Below are 13,868 nucleotides of genomic sequence, written 5' to 3'. Positions count from 1 at the left end.
AAACGCATCCGCCAGAAAAGCTATCCAATGCATCAAACAAGTCGTAAATTAGCTTCAAACATTCTAGAGAATTACAGTACAAGATCGACCATTATTCTTGCAAAGAATTGAATGTTTCAGCGTTGTTTGCCAAGCAGCGCGCCAGCGGAGTTTCGCGTCGCCGCGATCGCGACGGAAAGGTCTACAGGATCGCGGGATGGAACGCTCGCTTTTCAAGGTCCCGGTATCACGAGGGTATTGGTCCCATCGCTATTCGCATCCCTCGTCGCCTGGCACCCGGCATGTGCGCGGTGCAATCGATTCGAAGTCAACGCATGCCCTCCGCGCCTCGTTCGAACGCTGGGGAGAAGATAGTCCAGTCGGTGGCACTGTTGCGACAGAGCAGGACGTGTTCACCGTGGGAAATGATCTAAGGTGATCCACCGTATACGCGGCGAGTCATCGAAGCTGATCCTGTATTACAAGCGACTAAGACAGGGTACATCGTTCGCAAGAATGTATTAAAATTGAGGAATTCGAGACCTGTCACGCCCAGGTACGTATCATCCCCGGAGTGTCGCGTTGGCCAAGTGGCGCTGCTCAGCGTCACGCAGCTTGTTAAAACGGGGTGAGAGACGGATAGAGATAGAGATAGATGTGTATAGATAGAGAGAGAAAGAGAGATAGAGAGTGAGTGAGAGAAAGAGTGAGAGAGATGGTTGCGGGGGTGGGGAGAAAGAGAGAGAGAGAACGTGACTACAACCTGATGCTTCGGTACTGTAATCGTACACCCCCGTTTCCATACGTTTCCACCCGGAATCATTCGGTTACCGTCGACTTTGTTTCCCTCTTTATATCCAATTGCACAACAGTCATTTCGTCGTTTAAATTGATTTTAACAACTACTCTCGGATCGCGATTCATTGCTAGAGATACGGCCGGGGGTGCGGGGGATGGTTTATAGAAATAACGAGGTTTGGGGAGTGGGTTCAATTGTTTCGAAAGCCGATGCATGCCGGATTAGATTCCAGATTGTTGCGGTTGTGTTCGGTCCGCTTTGTCGCGTGTTTCTGGGCTACGCTGGCACAGATATCGGAATCGCGTAAATCCGGTCGGGCTTATATTGTTACGCAAAGCCGTGCCCTTCGCGTACCGCACCCTTTAAAAGCGACGTTCTCTCTGTCTCTGGCCAGCACGCTCCGCCGCCGGATTGATTGAATTATTGTATCAATTAGTCCGGGGATTATCGATGAACTGTGTCTTTGAGTGCTCGGATGGATTTTATTGAGTATCGAGAGCTGTTAACCGCTGGTCGCCTCGGGCCGTTTTCGAACTTCCGTTAACGCTCGCGGCACCAATTTTCAACTTCGTGATATAAAACAATTTTAAAACTCGTGTTGTATTTTTTAGAATTTATTGGAGAATTTCTTCAAGAATTTTTTCAGGAATTTCTGCAAGAATTTATTGGAGAATTTCTTCAAGAATTTTTTTCAGGAATTTCTGCAAGAATTTCTTTAAGAATTTCTTCTAGTGCTTTTTAAAAGCTACGCGTATGCGAGTCTCGCGTTTCGTCGTAGATTCAAGCGAAACCGAGTCGGAACTAAAATTCTGGGTTACGTATACGTGGTCCAAGCTGTACGATACAACAGAGAATAGAACAGATTGCGATGTCCACCAGATTTGCATCCGCGGAGTCTTTGGAACTAGGTAGAACGGAGAATAGAATATCCGAGTCCGCTTAAAAACTTTGATTTGAAAAGACTTTCGACGCGGAACTTCTGAACTACGGTGCTCGCGGACGGCTCGGGAATTACGCCTTCCAGATGAGACTCATAATCAGTTTCGCTCGAGTCTTTTATTTCTAATGAAAAAAGAGACGACGCAGAATTTTTCTGCAGAATCCGAGCCGCGCTTTCTGCGGAATCATTTGTAAGGTAGTTTATGGGGAGCATTAAATGACGGCATCGATCCCTGGAGTCGCCTTATCGGGTACTTATGCAACGCGTATTCAACAAGTTGTCTCACGATCTGATTATGGGGACGAGAAGGAAGCTGCGTTTGCACATGAAATCAGTTATTATTACCTTCGTTGTTAACAATGTTTCGGTAATCGGATAAAATATTTTTTTTAACGTTCGGTAAAATAAATCCAACTAGATTAATTTGTCCCTTACTCAAATTTGTCGACGATGTAATATCGAGAAATGGAACGCACGATGGCGATCTGCTTTTTAACGATATCTTGCGAGCATTTTTATTATACTCCTATTTGCCCGGGTGGTGCGTTTCACGCCTAGACGAGGTGTTAGGGGCGATAGATAGAGAGGGAAAAAGAACAGATTGGCATTATCCCCGTTGCTTTATCGACGCAGACCGTAAATTAGATGCGCACTTCTAGGAACATCTATGGGCCGTAAACGGTGGTGGCGAGGAGGTTCGGAGCTGTTGCTGCTCTTTATTTTTCATCACGTTATCCTGGGCGACGGTAATGTCGGTGAGTACGATTCGCCATCGTTCCAACGGCGCGGATAAAGAACCTCTCAGTGTCCGGATCGAGAAGGACCCTCGGAATTGCTTTACGGGTCCTCGAACGTACTCCAGGAATCAGCGGTGAAATGCCAAAGAATCCCGCGCCTCTTTCTCACTACCACCGAGTCACAACACACATTTGCCTTCTCCAAAAGAATCAATATTTCCGTGCCGCTCGGCAGATGTAAGACATTTGTTTACAGCGTAAAAAACGTGCTTCGTTCTTGCGACTTTTAAGACGATGCGATACAAAAGAGGTAATTCCGACGAGGCCGCGGCACCGGAATACTTTTGTTTAAGAAAACCTCAAGATGCTCTCCGCGGCAAGATGCCAACGAGGAATACAAAGAACTCGGCGGACGGCTTTTGAATTAAACGAGACCGGAAAGTGAACCGGATAAATGAAATTTCTCCCCGTTGATTTCATGCTCGCTGGGGATGCGCTTTCGCTCCCTCGTGATCAATGCCTTCGTGAACCTTTCATTTTTCCGGTCAGCACGTTCTCGTCCCCCTTTCCGCGATCCCGGAAAACGTTTCCGTTGATGAGGATTTCCGGCGGACGAACAAATACCTCGAAAATGGCGCGCGTGATTCCGTAACGATCGATGCTGGCCAAAACGAGAATATCGATAGCATTTTCTGTGATATATTACGAATGTGATTTATTACGAATTGATTTGGAAAAAAGCTCCAATTTGACTAATTAATTCTCTCGTTTTGGATAAATTACATCGAGAATACAAAAATAAAATTCGAATTTAAAAATATAAAATATTCCAAATATAAATTCGAATTCCGCTGCGCGCCGCGTTCATTTCTAAAGCGCGATACCGTTACTTTTTATCAGCGAACGCACTCCGAGAAGTTCTCGTTAAAAATCGAACAATTACAGGGTCCGCCATGCCACGCTTTAACCCGTTCCCGGTAATCGTATCAATTATCGGAAAGAGCTTCGAGTAAGAGAGCAATTGAAGATTCGAACTCTACCCTATTGCACACTTTTTTTAGCACTCCGGTGCGTACGATCGTTATTTTTAAAGCGATATCTCCAGTAGACCGACACGCAACCTGTTATCAATGAGCGTACTATGCGAAACTTCCGGTTAAAAATAGCGCGTCTTGCCGCGACGATCCGTAGGTGGTTTCAACTTCGGCATTATCCGGTTTGCGAAACGGGATTTGCGTGAGCGAGCATGTTCCACTTCGCGAGCAGAGCTCGCTGGAAGAATTGGCCGCGAGTTGGCCGATCCGGCGTGTGCGTGAGAAACGTAATTATCGATTAACACATTCGAAGAAGTGGTAAGAGCGAAAGTAAACTCGGCTGGCCCCGGTGAATTTTCTCGCCGTGGATCGAACTGCGCGCCGAACCGAGCCATGTGATACTTTTCCGATCGAAAGGGCTCCCCCTTGTTGATCTCTGAACGAGATCAAACCGGAAACTTCGAGTTCCGAACTTCTGACGAGGAAGTCGATGAGAATAGGGGTGGCGGCGAAGTATTACATTTTCAAAGCCATTCAGCGAAACACAGTACTCCTCCTCGCCATAATAATAGAATAAAAATGTAAAGGGAGACGCCCCTGTTACAACTTCGTCAATTTATCGGTTCTCTTCGTCTCCGTCGCACGCCTAGTTATTACAATTACTCGACTGCGGTACGCTTTCGTGTCGCGCGAGATCGCGGAAAAGATTGCTGCCGCGCACCTAGCTCGAGGAACAACAGTTTCTTCCGTATATGTTCCTCTTCACCTTCCCTATCGGTGTGGATGCGTCCATTGAAAATTTCGGTTCGCTATCGATTCGCTTTGACCCTTGTGTATAGCGTTGCACGTGGAACGAGATACCTTTTCATTCCATCGATATTCTTTTCCGCGTATTGTGCTGGATCGCGTACAATAAAAATCTGACGGGCCAGCTCTCTGTGGCGTTGCTTTCACAGTAGATGAAAATTTTTCAAATTCATGGAACGCTTTGTGAAAGGTGGAACTCGGCCGAAAAAGTTATCGCGAGCCGTGAATTAACTGCCGTTCTCTACGTCGCAGGTCGGACAGGTATCGAAGTATGAGCTTGGATGAATTTCTTGAAGCTTGGATGAATTTCTCTAAGCTTGGATGAATTCCTTCGAGCTGAGATGAATTTCTTCGAGCTCGTTCGACGACTCCAAGAGACTCCGAAGTTTGAAGATTTCATATCTGGAACAAGAAATACGTGCTGTAATACTCGTGCGATCTGTACGGCCTCGAAAATTTGAGGTTCCACGATGGGAAACGAGGCGACACACGATTCGTTTGATCACCGCCTACGCGTTTCATCGAGCTGTACATCCCACGCGACCACCGCCTTTGCGAAACCCGGCTCGGATCTTCCCCCCCTCCGCCCGGATCTCTCAATCCACCTACTCGGTTTCCCTGCTCGAGGATCCCTAGTCGTCGATTCTCCTCCTGACCCTGCTTTTCTTGCCACGGCACTCCAAGATTTCTTATCGCACTCGTCGTCCTCGCTCTTCCACGGACCTTCGACAAATAAAATAATTGCTATCAAAACACTGGTGGCAAAATAAATGTCCGCAGCTGTTTGTTTAAATCGTTCTGGATACGATCTAGAGAGATCTTTAATATTATTATATAATTTTTTAAATATTAAATATCTCTTGCGACTAATAAAAGGGATAAAATCAAAATGAAATTTAACATTCAGCTAAATGTTTGCGGCCGAATGACCGGTCGTGTAAAATGTTAAGATTTTGGAATGAACGGCGTACGGAAGTCCGTTTTCGTACGCCCGCACCGGAACGCCATTTTCCAGAGCGGTGTCCGACCATCACGTGCCATTTTCGCTTGCTGTAATATTTATGGACGTGGGCAGCGAAACCCGATGCCCGTAAAATAATCTCGTGTAAATTGAAAGTTACAACAACGCCCCGCGTGTTGACTGTTGCAATTTTAAACAGAAATAAACCCGTCACAGTCAGACGTCGACGTTTTATCGCCGCTGCGCCGGCCGTATTTTCGGCGAATGAAACTTTTCCAAGATAAACGCGCGCGAATTTTGTCCGCTCGTTTATTTTCCGTTCTCTCCTTTTCTTTTTGCAATAATTCCGCGTCTCTGCGGCGCGCGCCGTCGAAACAAATTATCTCCGAAACGGTAATATCGCGCCTTTCGCGAAGAAAAATGTGCGAAACACGGCCACCAGAAAATTGAAAATGTGTGGAAACGAGCGTCTTTCGCACGGACGAAAGATGACGGTAAAATAAAACCAAGAGCAAACGATGGAAGAAAGCGATGTAACGACGGAGATTTAAAGTTTTCGAGACGTTCCCGTCCACACGTAGAGCACGGAGAAACGTTCGTTCGCGATCGCGCGGCGACATTTTCCCGTAATGTTCCAACCTCGCAGCGAAGGTGAAGGGAAATGGAACACCGGCTGCCAATTACAGCATCTCAAGAGTAACGAGATTTTATCAGGAGGAGGAAATTACAGATTCGTTTCCGCGTAAAATGATTTGTCGCGCGCGGCACTGCGAGATGTAAATGTCGCGACTGCTGCACGGATAAAGCGTTTGCAAACGCTTTTCCGCGAGCGCTCTCGTTGTTTCCGTTCGGAAAATTCTAAAAGAATCGTTCGACCGTCGCTATTTCAGCGGGACGAATAATGTTGAAATAAAATAAATGGGTGATTCTGGTGTTCTGCTTAAAATAGACGCACAAAGATCCGCAGTGCAATTGTTGTGCCTTTAATTAACATGGCGTGACGTGGCGGTATTACGGCGGGGGCGTTATCAGCGTGTCGACCGATATAGTGCCTTAAACTTTCCATTTTCCATGTACCTGTAATAATATCATTATTAGTATTATTATCAGTATTATTATTATTATTATTATTATTATTGTACGAGTTCTTAAAGGATCAAACGTAGCTGCGAAATGAAAGCATCGGACGCTCACCACTCTAATTAGTCGGGTATACCGTGGTACCACGGGGCAAACATAGCGCGGCGTATCCAGCCGGATGATTATGACGCAGGAGTTTACGTCAATCCGTCAGGAACAAAAGAAACGCCGGGCATTCTTGGCCGAACGCGATCCCATCCCCGATCGAATAAAAGCGAGAGCATGAGATCAATGAAATCCTAGAAGAATTCCTTATTTCCAATTTCAATCGAGGCTAATTCGATGCCCCCCCCCCTCCCGCCAGACTCGCGCGAACGATAGTTCCTCGTTCGAAATCATTGGACGTGATAGACTTTAACGAGGAAATATGTTTCAGGCTGCCTTTTCAGCAAAAGCCTCTGCAACCCCCGAACGGAGAGCTGTTACAATGGTAACGTCTTTATCGCTTATCACTTAACGTCTCTTAACATAACCTTAACGTTTAGTAAAAACGTTCGCTCGTCGAATCGTTAATTGACACTGGTTTATAAAAAGTACCGGAGGATGATCGTCGACTTGGTAATTTCAGATTTGGCATTCGGCAGATGCCTACCACTGTACGCTGACCTGAACGAGGATGATTACTATCAGTGAGTGTTCGTTTACGTTGAACGACCGGCGCGGGAACGGGGAACAGTAGTTTTTAATCAAACAGGTGCCTCGTTTGTTTGTTCGTTAAATTCAACGGCTTTAAAAGCGAGAGAGTATAAAAAAGGTTCGTAACTGGCCGACTCCTTGCGACCAACGCTCGTTTAGCTTTAGCGTCCGAGCATAAAACGGTCTTACTACTTGACTTCCCGTTGCTCGACCAGAAAAGTATTAAAGTTCTGCGTCTCGAAGTGGGTCGTTCCTTATGCATACCATTCCGAAATAGAACTGCTTTATCAACGGCATTGTTCGTTTCTACTTCGAAACAGATACGACTTCAATGTGGACGAGCTCGAGCTGCTGCGGCTGCAATTAGAGAGACTGCAGATCGAGGGCTACAAATGGTCACACCCGTACACGCAATGCATCATGCTGACGTCTTTGTACAATTTGCGTTACGGGTACGATGCAATTTCTTTCATCGAAATTGTAAAATTTTTTTTCCTTCTATCGAACTGATAAAAATACAGTCACGTTCACGACTGTTGCATTTTTTTAGAAAAAATTACGACCTAGGACTGTGTCAGCGTCTGAAACAAGTCACGGATTTCGAGGATAACAATGTGATCGACCATAGAGTGAGTTTGCTAATTAGACGAACGCGATGTCGCGCGATCCAGAAATGTTTCTCCATTGATAATCGGCAATTTTGGTTCCGAAGGTACCCGCAATAGCCATTGTAAAGTTCACGCCGAACAACGGCAATTCCGTAACCCAGTACGGTAACGAGTTATACTATCCTCCGGGAACACGCGAACAGTATGCTCGGGGCACCCTCTATAACGAAGAATTTTCGCAACCGTCGTACAAGGAGCAGATCGCGAGCTATCCCAGGGTGCAGGAATTAAGGTACGCCGAAAGTCCGTACAAGGAATACGGGACCATGATCAACGAGGACAACTACGACGACAATGAGGACACGGACCGTAAGAAAAGCTTCGAAAGGATTAACGAGAGGTTGTATCGGACCAGACGGCAACCGTACAACATGCGAAATTATAATGACGACGCTATCGAATCTATAAAGTATGCTCTGGACAAAGAGGTAAAGACTGATTACCCTAGGCAGGAAGACACGAGCACCGACGACGTCGTACCGGTCGACGAATGGGAGTTCTTAATCGACAAGTCGCCCGATGATTATTATAATAAAAAGGAGGAACTGGATAACGACGTCGACGTTGAGTACGAGAAGGCTTTCTCGAAGAAGTACAAGCATCCGAGGAAGTTCGCGCGTTTCTCGGACAAGGACGAGTTTCTGTTGGAAAATGTGAAACGCAATTCGAACGATGATTACGATAGCGACGACTACGAGGACATCGGTGGAGATATCGAATTACCAGAAAAGGATGTACCTACCTTGGAGAACGCTATGTACAGTGAGGGAGGTGTCGAGCAGCCTGCCGATCATAAATCCGATTCCGACACGGACGGTAAAGTTTCAATTTATTTCTGGAGTTCTGAGTTTGAAATTAACTCGAATAAATTTTGCAGAAAATACGTATAACACTCTGTTCGACAATGATCTGAACGAGTTTCTCTGGAGACAAGAATTAGCTGGCTTCAAGAGGAGGGAGCGATTGGATGTGAAGAAACCTGGGCCTCCTTTCTCGGCGAACAACTATGCGTTTAAAAATCAATTAGAATCGGGCAAGTGTTCTCTATAGTATTCTAATAGGATTTTCTAGCTTCTGATTTATATATTTATTTCCAGGCGAGGAAAAAGAGGAACGTTCTGGTTCGAGCGAAACAGAACAAGACGTGAGTAGCAATTTATTTCTTCTTTAAACATTGCTGAAACGTTAGAGCAAGAAATAATGAATGTATTGTTACAGAACGAAGAGCTACTCGCGCCCATCGTGAAGAAAGAAGAGGGTACTTATCACAACGTTGATCTAGATCATGTTTATATGGAGTTCCAACAACCCTTTCACACATGGCAGGAGGCTGAACATGTAGTCGAGGAGGTGCAGCTCAAACTTCTTAACTCTACAACTAATATTCCCATAAAGATAAAATTGAAACAATCGTTGAATCTCCAGGTGGGTAAGTTGCTGGAACTGATGCCAGGAACACTGGCGGATATCAGAGTTGGATGGACGGAATTGACTTTCAAAGTCATCAAAAACGATAAGAATTACAACGCTACGGATGTAGTTCAAAAAATAGGTATTCCCATTACGAGGAAGGCACGTGAAGCGTATCATTAATTACGTTGTAATTTTAGATGATATTCGGGGTAAGCTAAAGGAGTCCCTAGGCTTTGAGGTGATCCGTGCAGGCATAGGTGACAAGGTTCATCTTAAAACAAATTTCAATTAAAATGATATTTATTAATATCGAAACATTTAAATAGATAAAATTTTATTTGAAATAACGAACGTGAATTATTTGTAGGCCAAACTTCCTGCGATGCTGGAAGTGTCTAGGCTACCTGAGATGAATTCGAGCGTGTTCGGTGCACTTGTGGCGGCAGGGGTTGGTGCTGCCGCTGCAGCTGCGATGGTTACATTACTAATCGCTCGTGGCCTGGCCAAATCTCGAGCTAAACTGGCAGGATTAGATACTCCTGATCCAGAAGCGTCAAAGGATTATCAGGATTTGTGCAGAGCACGGATGCAGGCGAAGCTGCCTACTGACAAACCGGAGTCTCCCCGTATCGCTAAAATGACCCGCGAAAGCGAATCGAATAATTTACCATCGAACCGGTCTAGTACATCTTCATGGGGCGATGAACCGGCTACATCTAACATGGACATATCAACTGGACAAATGGTTCTTGTAAGCTGATGCTGCGAACTAACAAATTCTAGCGATAACTCCTAATATGTACGTTGATTCGGTTCATTGAAGAGATATTTATTTTCCACGCTTTTCCAGAGCTATATGGAGGATCATCTGAAAAACAGAGATCGTTTAGATCAAGAATGGGTTGCGTTGGTGGCTTACGTAGCTGATCCATGCTCGAGCAAGATTGCCGAGAGCGAAGCAAATGTGAAAAGCAATCGTCCGGGTGGTCCATTCCCTTACGATCACTCTAGAGTGATATTAAACGATCTCGCTAACGCCAACAACTCTGACTATATAAACGCCTCCACAATTGTAAGTACCTCCCTTGCCCGATGGTCAGTATTTCTTGAGGGAAACGCTGACTTGGAATACATTACATCCATAGTGTATACGTAATAATTTTATACGTCGTTTTTACCGTAACGGAACCAAAAATAGAAATCGGTAAGTCACGCGACGAGCATGTAATTTGATGATGCGGCAATGCTTTCCGCGAAAACGCTTTTGGTAGACATTCTTGCATTGCTGCAACATTGTAAATTTAAGCATGACAAAATACACAATGCTTTGACGATTCTTACCGGAGTGACTATAGGTCAATGAGCAAGGTGTTGTACCCATCGAAAATTATGCAATGTGCATAAAATGTGGATTTAAATGAAAGAAATGTTTCTAAAATATTATTCTGTGATAAAGCATTGAGTTTACTTAAAGATTTACATCCACATTTTATTAATACGGGGTATACGCGACGCGTGTACCACCATATGCGACAGCTCTTGCCTAAACATAGATAGTAAAAACTTTCAGATTCACTGTGCAAAAACATTAGACTACCCGCATAATAAAAAGATTCCCAAGCAACGCACAAAAATGCTTTCAGATGAACCAAATGAATAGCTTTTTCAATTCTTGGCAACGTTTAGTAACAATAACTCAAGATCGTATAAACTTTCCAGACGGATCATGATCCAAGGAACCCAGCTTATATTGCCACGCAAGGTCCTTTACCACATACAACAGCAGATTTCTGGCAACTTATTTGGGAACAAGGCAGTGTTGTAATAGTGATGCTAACCAGATTAACTGAAGAAGGAGTAGCCATGTGTCATCGGTACTGGCCAGAGGAAGGATCAGAATTATATCATATATATGAAGTACATCTTGTGTCCGAACATCCCTGGTGCGATGATTACCTGGTGCGCTCTTTCTACTTGAAAAACCTACGTACTGGCGAGACTCGAACTGTCACACAATTCCAATTCTTGTCTTGGCCCGAAAATGGCGTTCCATATTCCACGAAGGCTCTCCTTGAATTCCGTCGGTGAGTACCTAAAATATACAAAAAATAAATTACAGATATGATTTATTATACGATTAAATAACATCGTTGTACACATTGTAGAAAAATCAACAAGTCGTACAAAGGCAGATCTTGTCCCATAGTCGTACACTGCAGGTAAGCGACCTTTTTAAGTATTAAGTCATTCCGTAAGTTATGTACATAGAAAACTAATTACGTTTTACAAAAAGAAATGAAGTCCGAGAAGGCTGTGTTGGGTGCTACTGAAGGAGTTTTTAAATTGTTCTCTATTTTATCTGTACTGTGTGTCGTTAATTCATAGTGATGGTGTTGGTCGTACCGGTACCTATTGTTTGATCGACATGGTTCTAAATCGGATGATGAAAGGAGCCAAGGAAATCGATATCGCAGCTAGTTTAGAACATATTAGAGACCAAAGGCCCGGCATGGTTGCAACAAAACAACAATTCGAATTTGTTCTCATGGCTGTGGCAGAAGAAGTACACGCTATTCTCAAGGCTTTACCCGCACTTCCTGCCGAAAAGTCTCCTCCTGCAGGAAACAATACTTCCACAAAGGAGGGTCAGTGAAATTTTGAAGACGAGATCCAGGAATTGCAGCCGCGGCGAGCAGAGGCCAAGTATTAATTACAGTCTATATCAAAAGAAAAAAAAATGGCCAAACATTTCTAGTCAATCATCTAAGAGTCTAGAATCACTGTTAATCTTTCATTTCCGTGAGTTACTTCTGTGAGATGCTTCTGACACATTGTGAAACCATACAATCTGATTTACAAGTCTCCAAACAGGTATTCGTTCAAAGATCATGGAACTTGATGATTATAAGTTTGATTTGAAGATTCTGCTAATTGTATAAGGTGATGATAATGATACGTACAAACTATATGGTCGAGACAGATACTTCAGGGAGCAGTAAAATTTCTTGAGAAATTTTCTGTAAAAATTTCTTGCGAATCTCATTTTACTACGGCCTACTTGGACATTTTAAGTACAAGCATACGGATTCGAAAGACTGAGCTATGCAACTGTTGGAATTCTAAATATTGGCTAATGATGGAATCATTTGTACTACATATCCTTGTAAGATTATCTCTACAGATGATTCTTATAGTGAAATCTTGAATTGGATTAACAAATCATTTTTTTTACAAACGCGAATGCTTGTAACACATTATGTAGCTCAGTCTTTATGTATGCTTTATTTTGTTCTTGACCTCGACATTAATATTATTTAAATGAAAGTTATATTGCTTCCTCTCATAGATGACTTCACTAACGTGCTTTACAATAGCTTTAAACAGAGTATTGAAATATATTGCAAGGTAATTAACATTACATAGTTCTATCTGCTCAGTCAATTCTATCAAGCATACGGGGCGTGAAAGTTCACACTTGTTAAGTTTTGTCCTATTGAGGTTCGACACGTGTTTCTTTTTATTAAGAAGATTTATTCCTTGCTGTGCAACTTGATTGAAAATATTTGTTCACAACTTTTTAGTTCGAGAAATGAGTACTGAGAACAAAGTTTTAGAGATTGAAGTCAGAATTTTTATACTATTGTTAAATATTCGAATATTTACCGTTATATGTAAAGAAAGACAAGCATTGAACACTATTTATCAATCGGTTTTCTACGCGTACGAGAACGAACGATCGAGCTGCACAATATTCATGGAAGATTATGATTAAGTGCTTATCATGTTAACAAAAAGTTGTAAGAAAATTATTTTATCGGTGTGAAATATGAATCAATGTATGGCCACGTAAAATAACATTAATGTATTAAATGTCATGTGGAAGCGTCAAACCGGCTCATGAGATGGAATGTTTAATCATTGTATCGTGATGATAATGTCTAAATGGTATGTAAAAGAAAATTATAAGCATACGTGTTTACACGAATTGTCGTGTCGATATAACGGGTTGTAAATGATAACGCTACACTTGCTTTAAGAAAATCGTGGTCCTGTTGATCCTGTAGATCCAGCTACCCACAAGGTGAACAGGCTACCTTGAAGGTTCCTTCCTTCTCGTTGTGCAGTACGATTACTGTCAATTAATATTTTTTTCTTCGTGTTCTACGTTATGACGTTACTCTTCATTTTTATGAAACGTGGAATTACAAAATTATAAAGATTTCTATCGGTAGAACAAACGATGAATTAAATTTAAAACAATTGGCTGAGAAAAGAATTCAAAACAAGATACTATATAATGCATTAATTTTCATACTGCTTCTGATTTTAATAATTTGATAAATCAACCGTGTAAATCGTTAGTGTATCTTTACTTTGGAACGTTTTCCGCTTTATGCAAATTAACTCAGTACACTGTGAACGCGATGCGAATATTAGCTTGACCAAAAAATAAATGAGTTTCATTAAACATTTTTTTAGCGCAGATTCATATAACAGATTCTATATTTTTATGCAGAGGGATAAGTCTATATAAAACGAAATAATATAGTTATATAAATCTATACTATGTTACTCAAAATGTAATACTATATGTGTTATAATATAATAAATCATTCTATGTTCAAATCAACACTACGTACAGCGTATGCACAATTATTCTATTGAATTTATTTTTTCCCTTAAAACTTACACATTTATAAAAATCTTTCATAAATCTATAATATGGAAATATGTACTTTACCTAAGCACAGATT

At 42.6% G+C, this 13,868-nt stretch overlaps 1 protein-coding gene across 1 annotated transcript; it reads left to right on the top strand.

Moving 5' to 3' along the window:
* Positions 1 to 366: 366 nt before the first annotated feature.
* Positions 367 to 13,744, top strand: Ia-2 (tyrosine phosphatase IA-2). Its single transcript, XM_078189254.1, has 17 exons — positions 367 to 535; positions 2,378 to 2,473; positions 6,774 to 6,827; positions 6,966 to 7,026; positions 7,354 to 7,485; positions 7,584 to 7,662; positions 7,746 to 8,517; positions 8,579 to 8,734; positions 8,799 to 8,845; positions 8,920 to 9,051; positions 9,127 to 9,253; positions 9,312 to 9,379; positions 9,482 to 9,865; positions 9,965 to 10,186; positions 10,834 to 11,198; positions 11,280 to 11,333; positions 11,500 to 13,744. Exons 2-17 carry the CDS (start codon positions 2,386 to 2,388, stop codon positions 11,765 to 11,767), a joined length of 3,009 nt encoding a protein of 1,002 aa, XP_078045380.1. The 5' UTR covers positions 367 to 535; positions 2,378 to 2,385; the 3' UTR covers positions 11,768 to 13,744.
* The last annotated feature ends 124 nt before the right edge of the window (positions 13,745 to 13,868 follow it).

Source organism: Augochlora pura, chromosome 8 (assembly GCF_028453695.1).
Source record: "Augochlora pura isolate Apur16 chromosome 8, APUR_v2.2.1, whole genome shotgun sequence".
NCBI classification, from domain to species: domain Eukaryota; kingdom Metazoa; phylum Arthropoda; class Insecta; order Hymenoptera; family Halictidae; genus Augochlora; species Augochlora pura.
The sequence above is the reverse complement of the archived record's forward strand: the minus strand, read 5'-3'. Positions and strand labels throughout refer to the sequence as shown.

Bases quoted from the DNA above. Each gene is read 5' to 3' on its own strand.
- Ia-2 (XM_078189254.1), top strand. From the start codon at position 2,386: ATGGGCCGTAAACGGTGGTGGCGAGGAGGTTCGGAGCTGTTGCTGCTC. The intron at 6,828-6,965 runs GTAACGTCTTTA...TGGTAATTTCAG, and splicing joins AACGGAGAGCTGTTACAATG to ATTTGGCATTCGGCAGATGC. The intron at 11,334-11,499 runs GTAAGCGACCTT...GTTAATTCATAG, and splicing joins CCCATAGTCGTACACTGCAG to TGATGGTGTTGGTCGTACCG.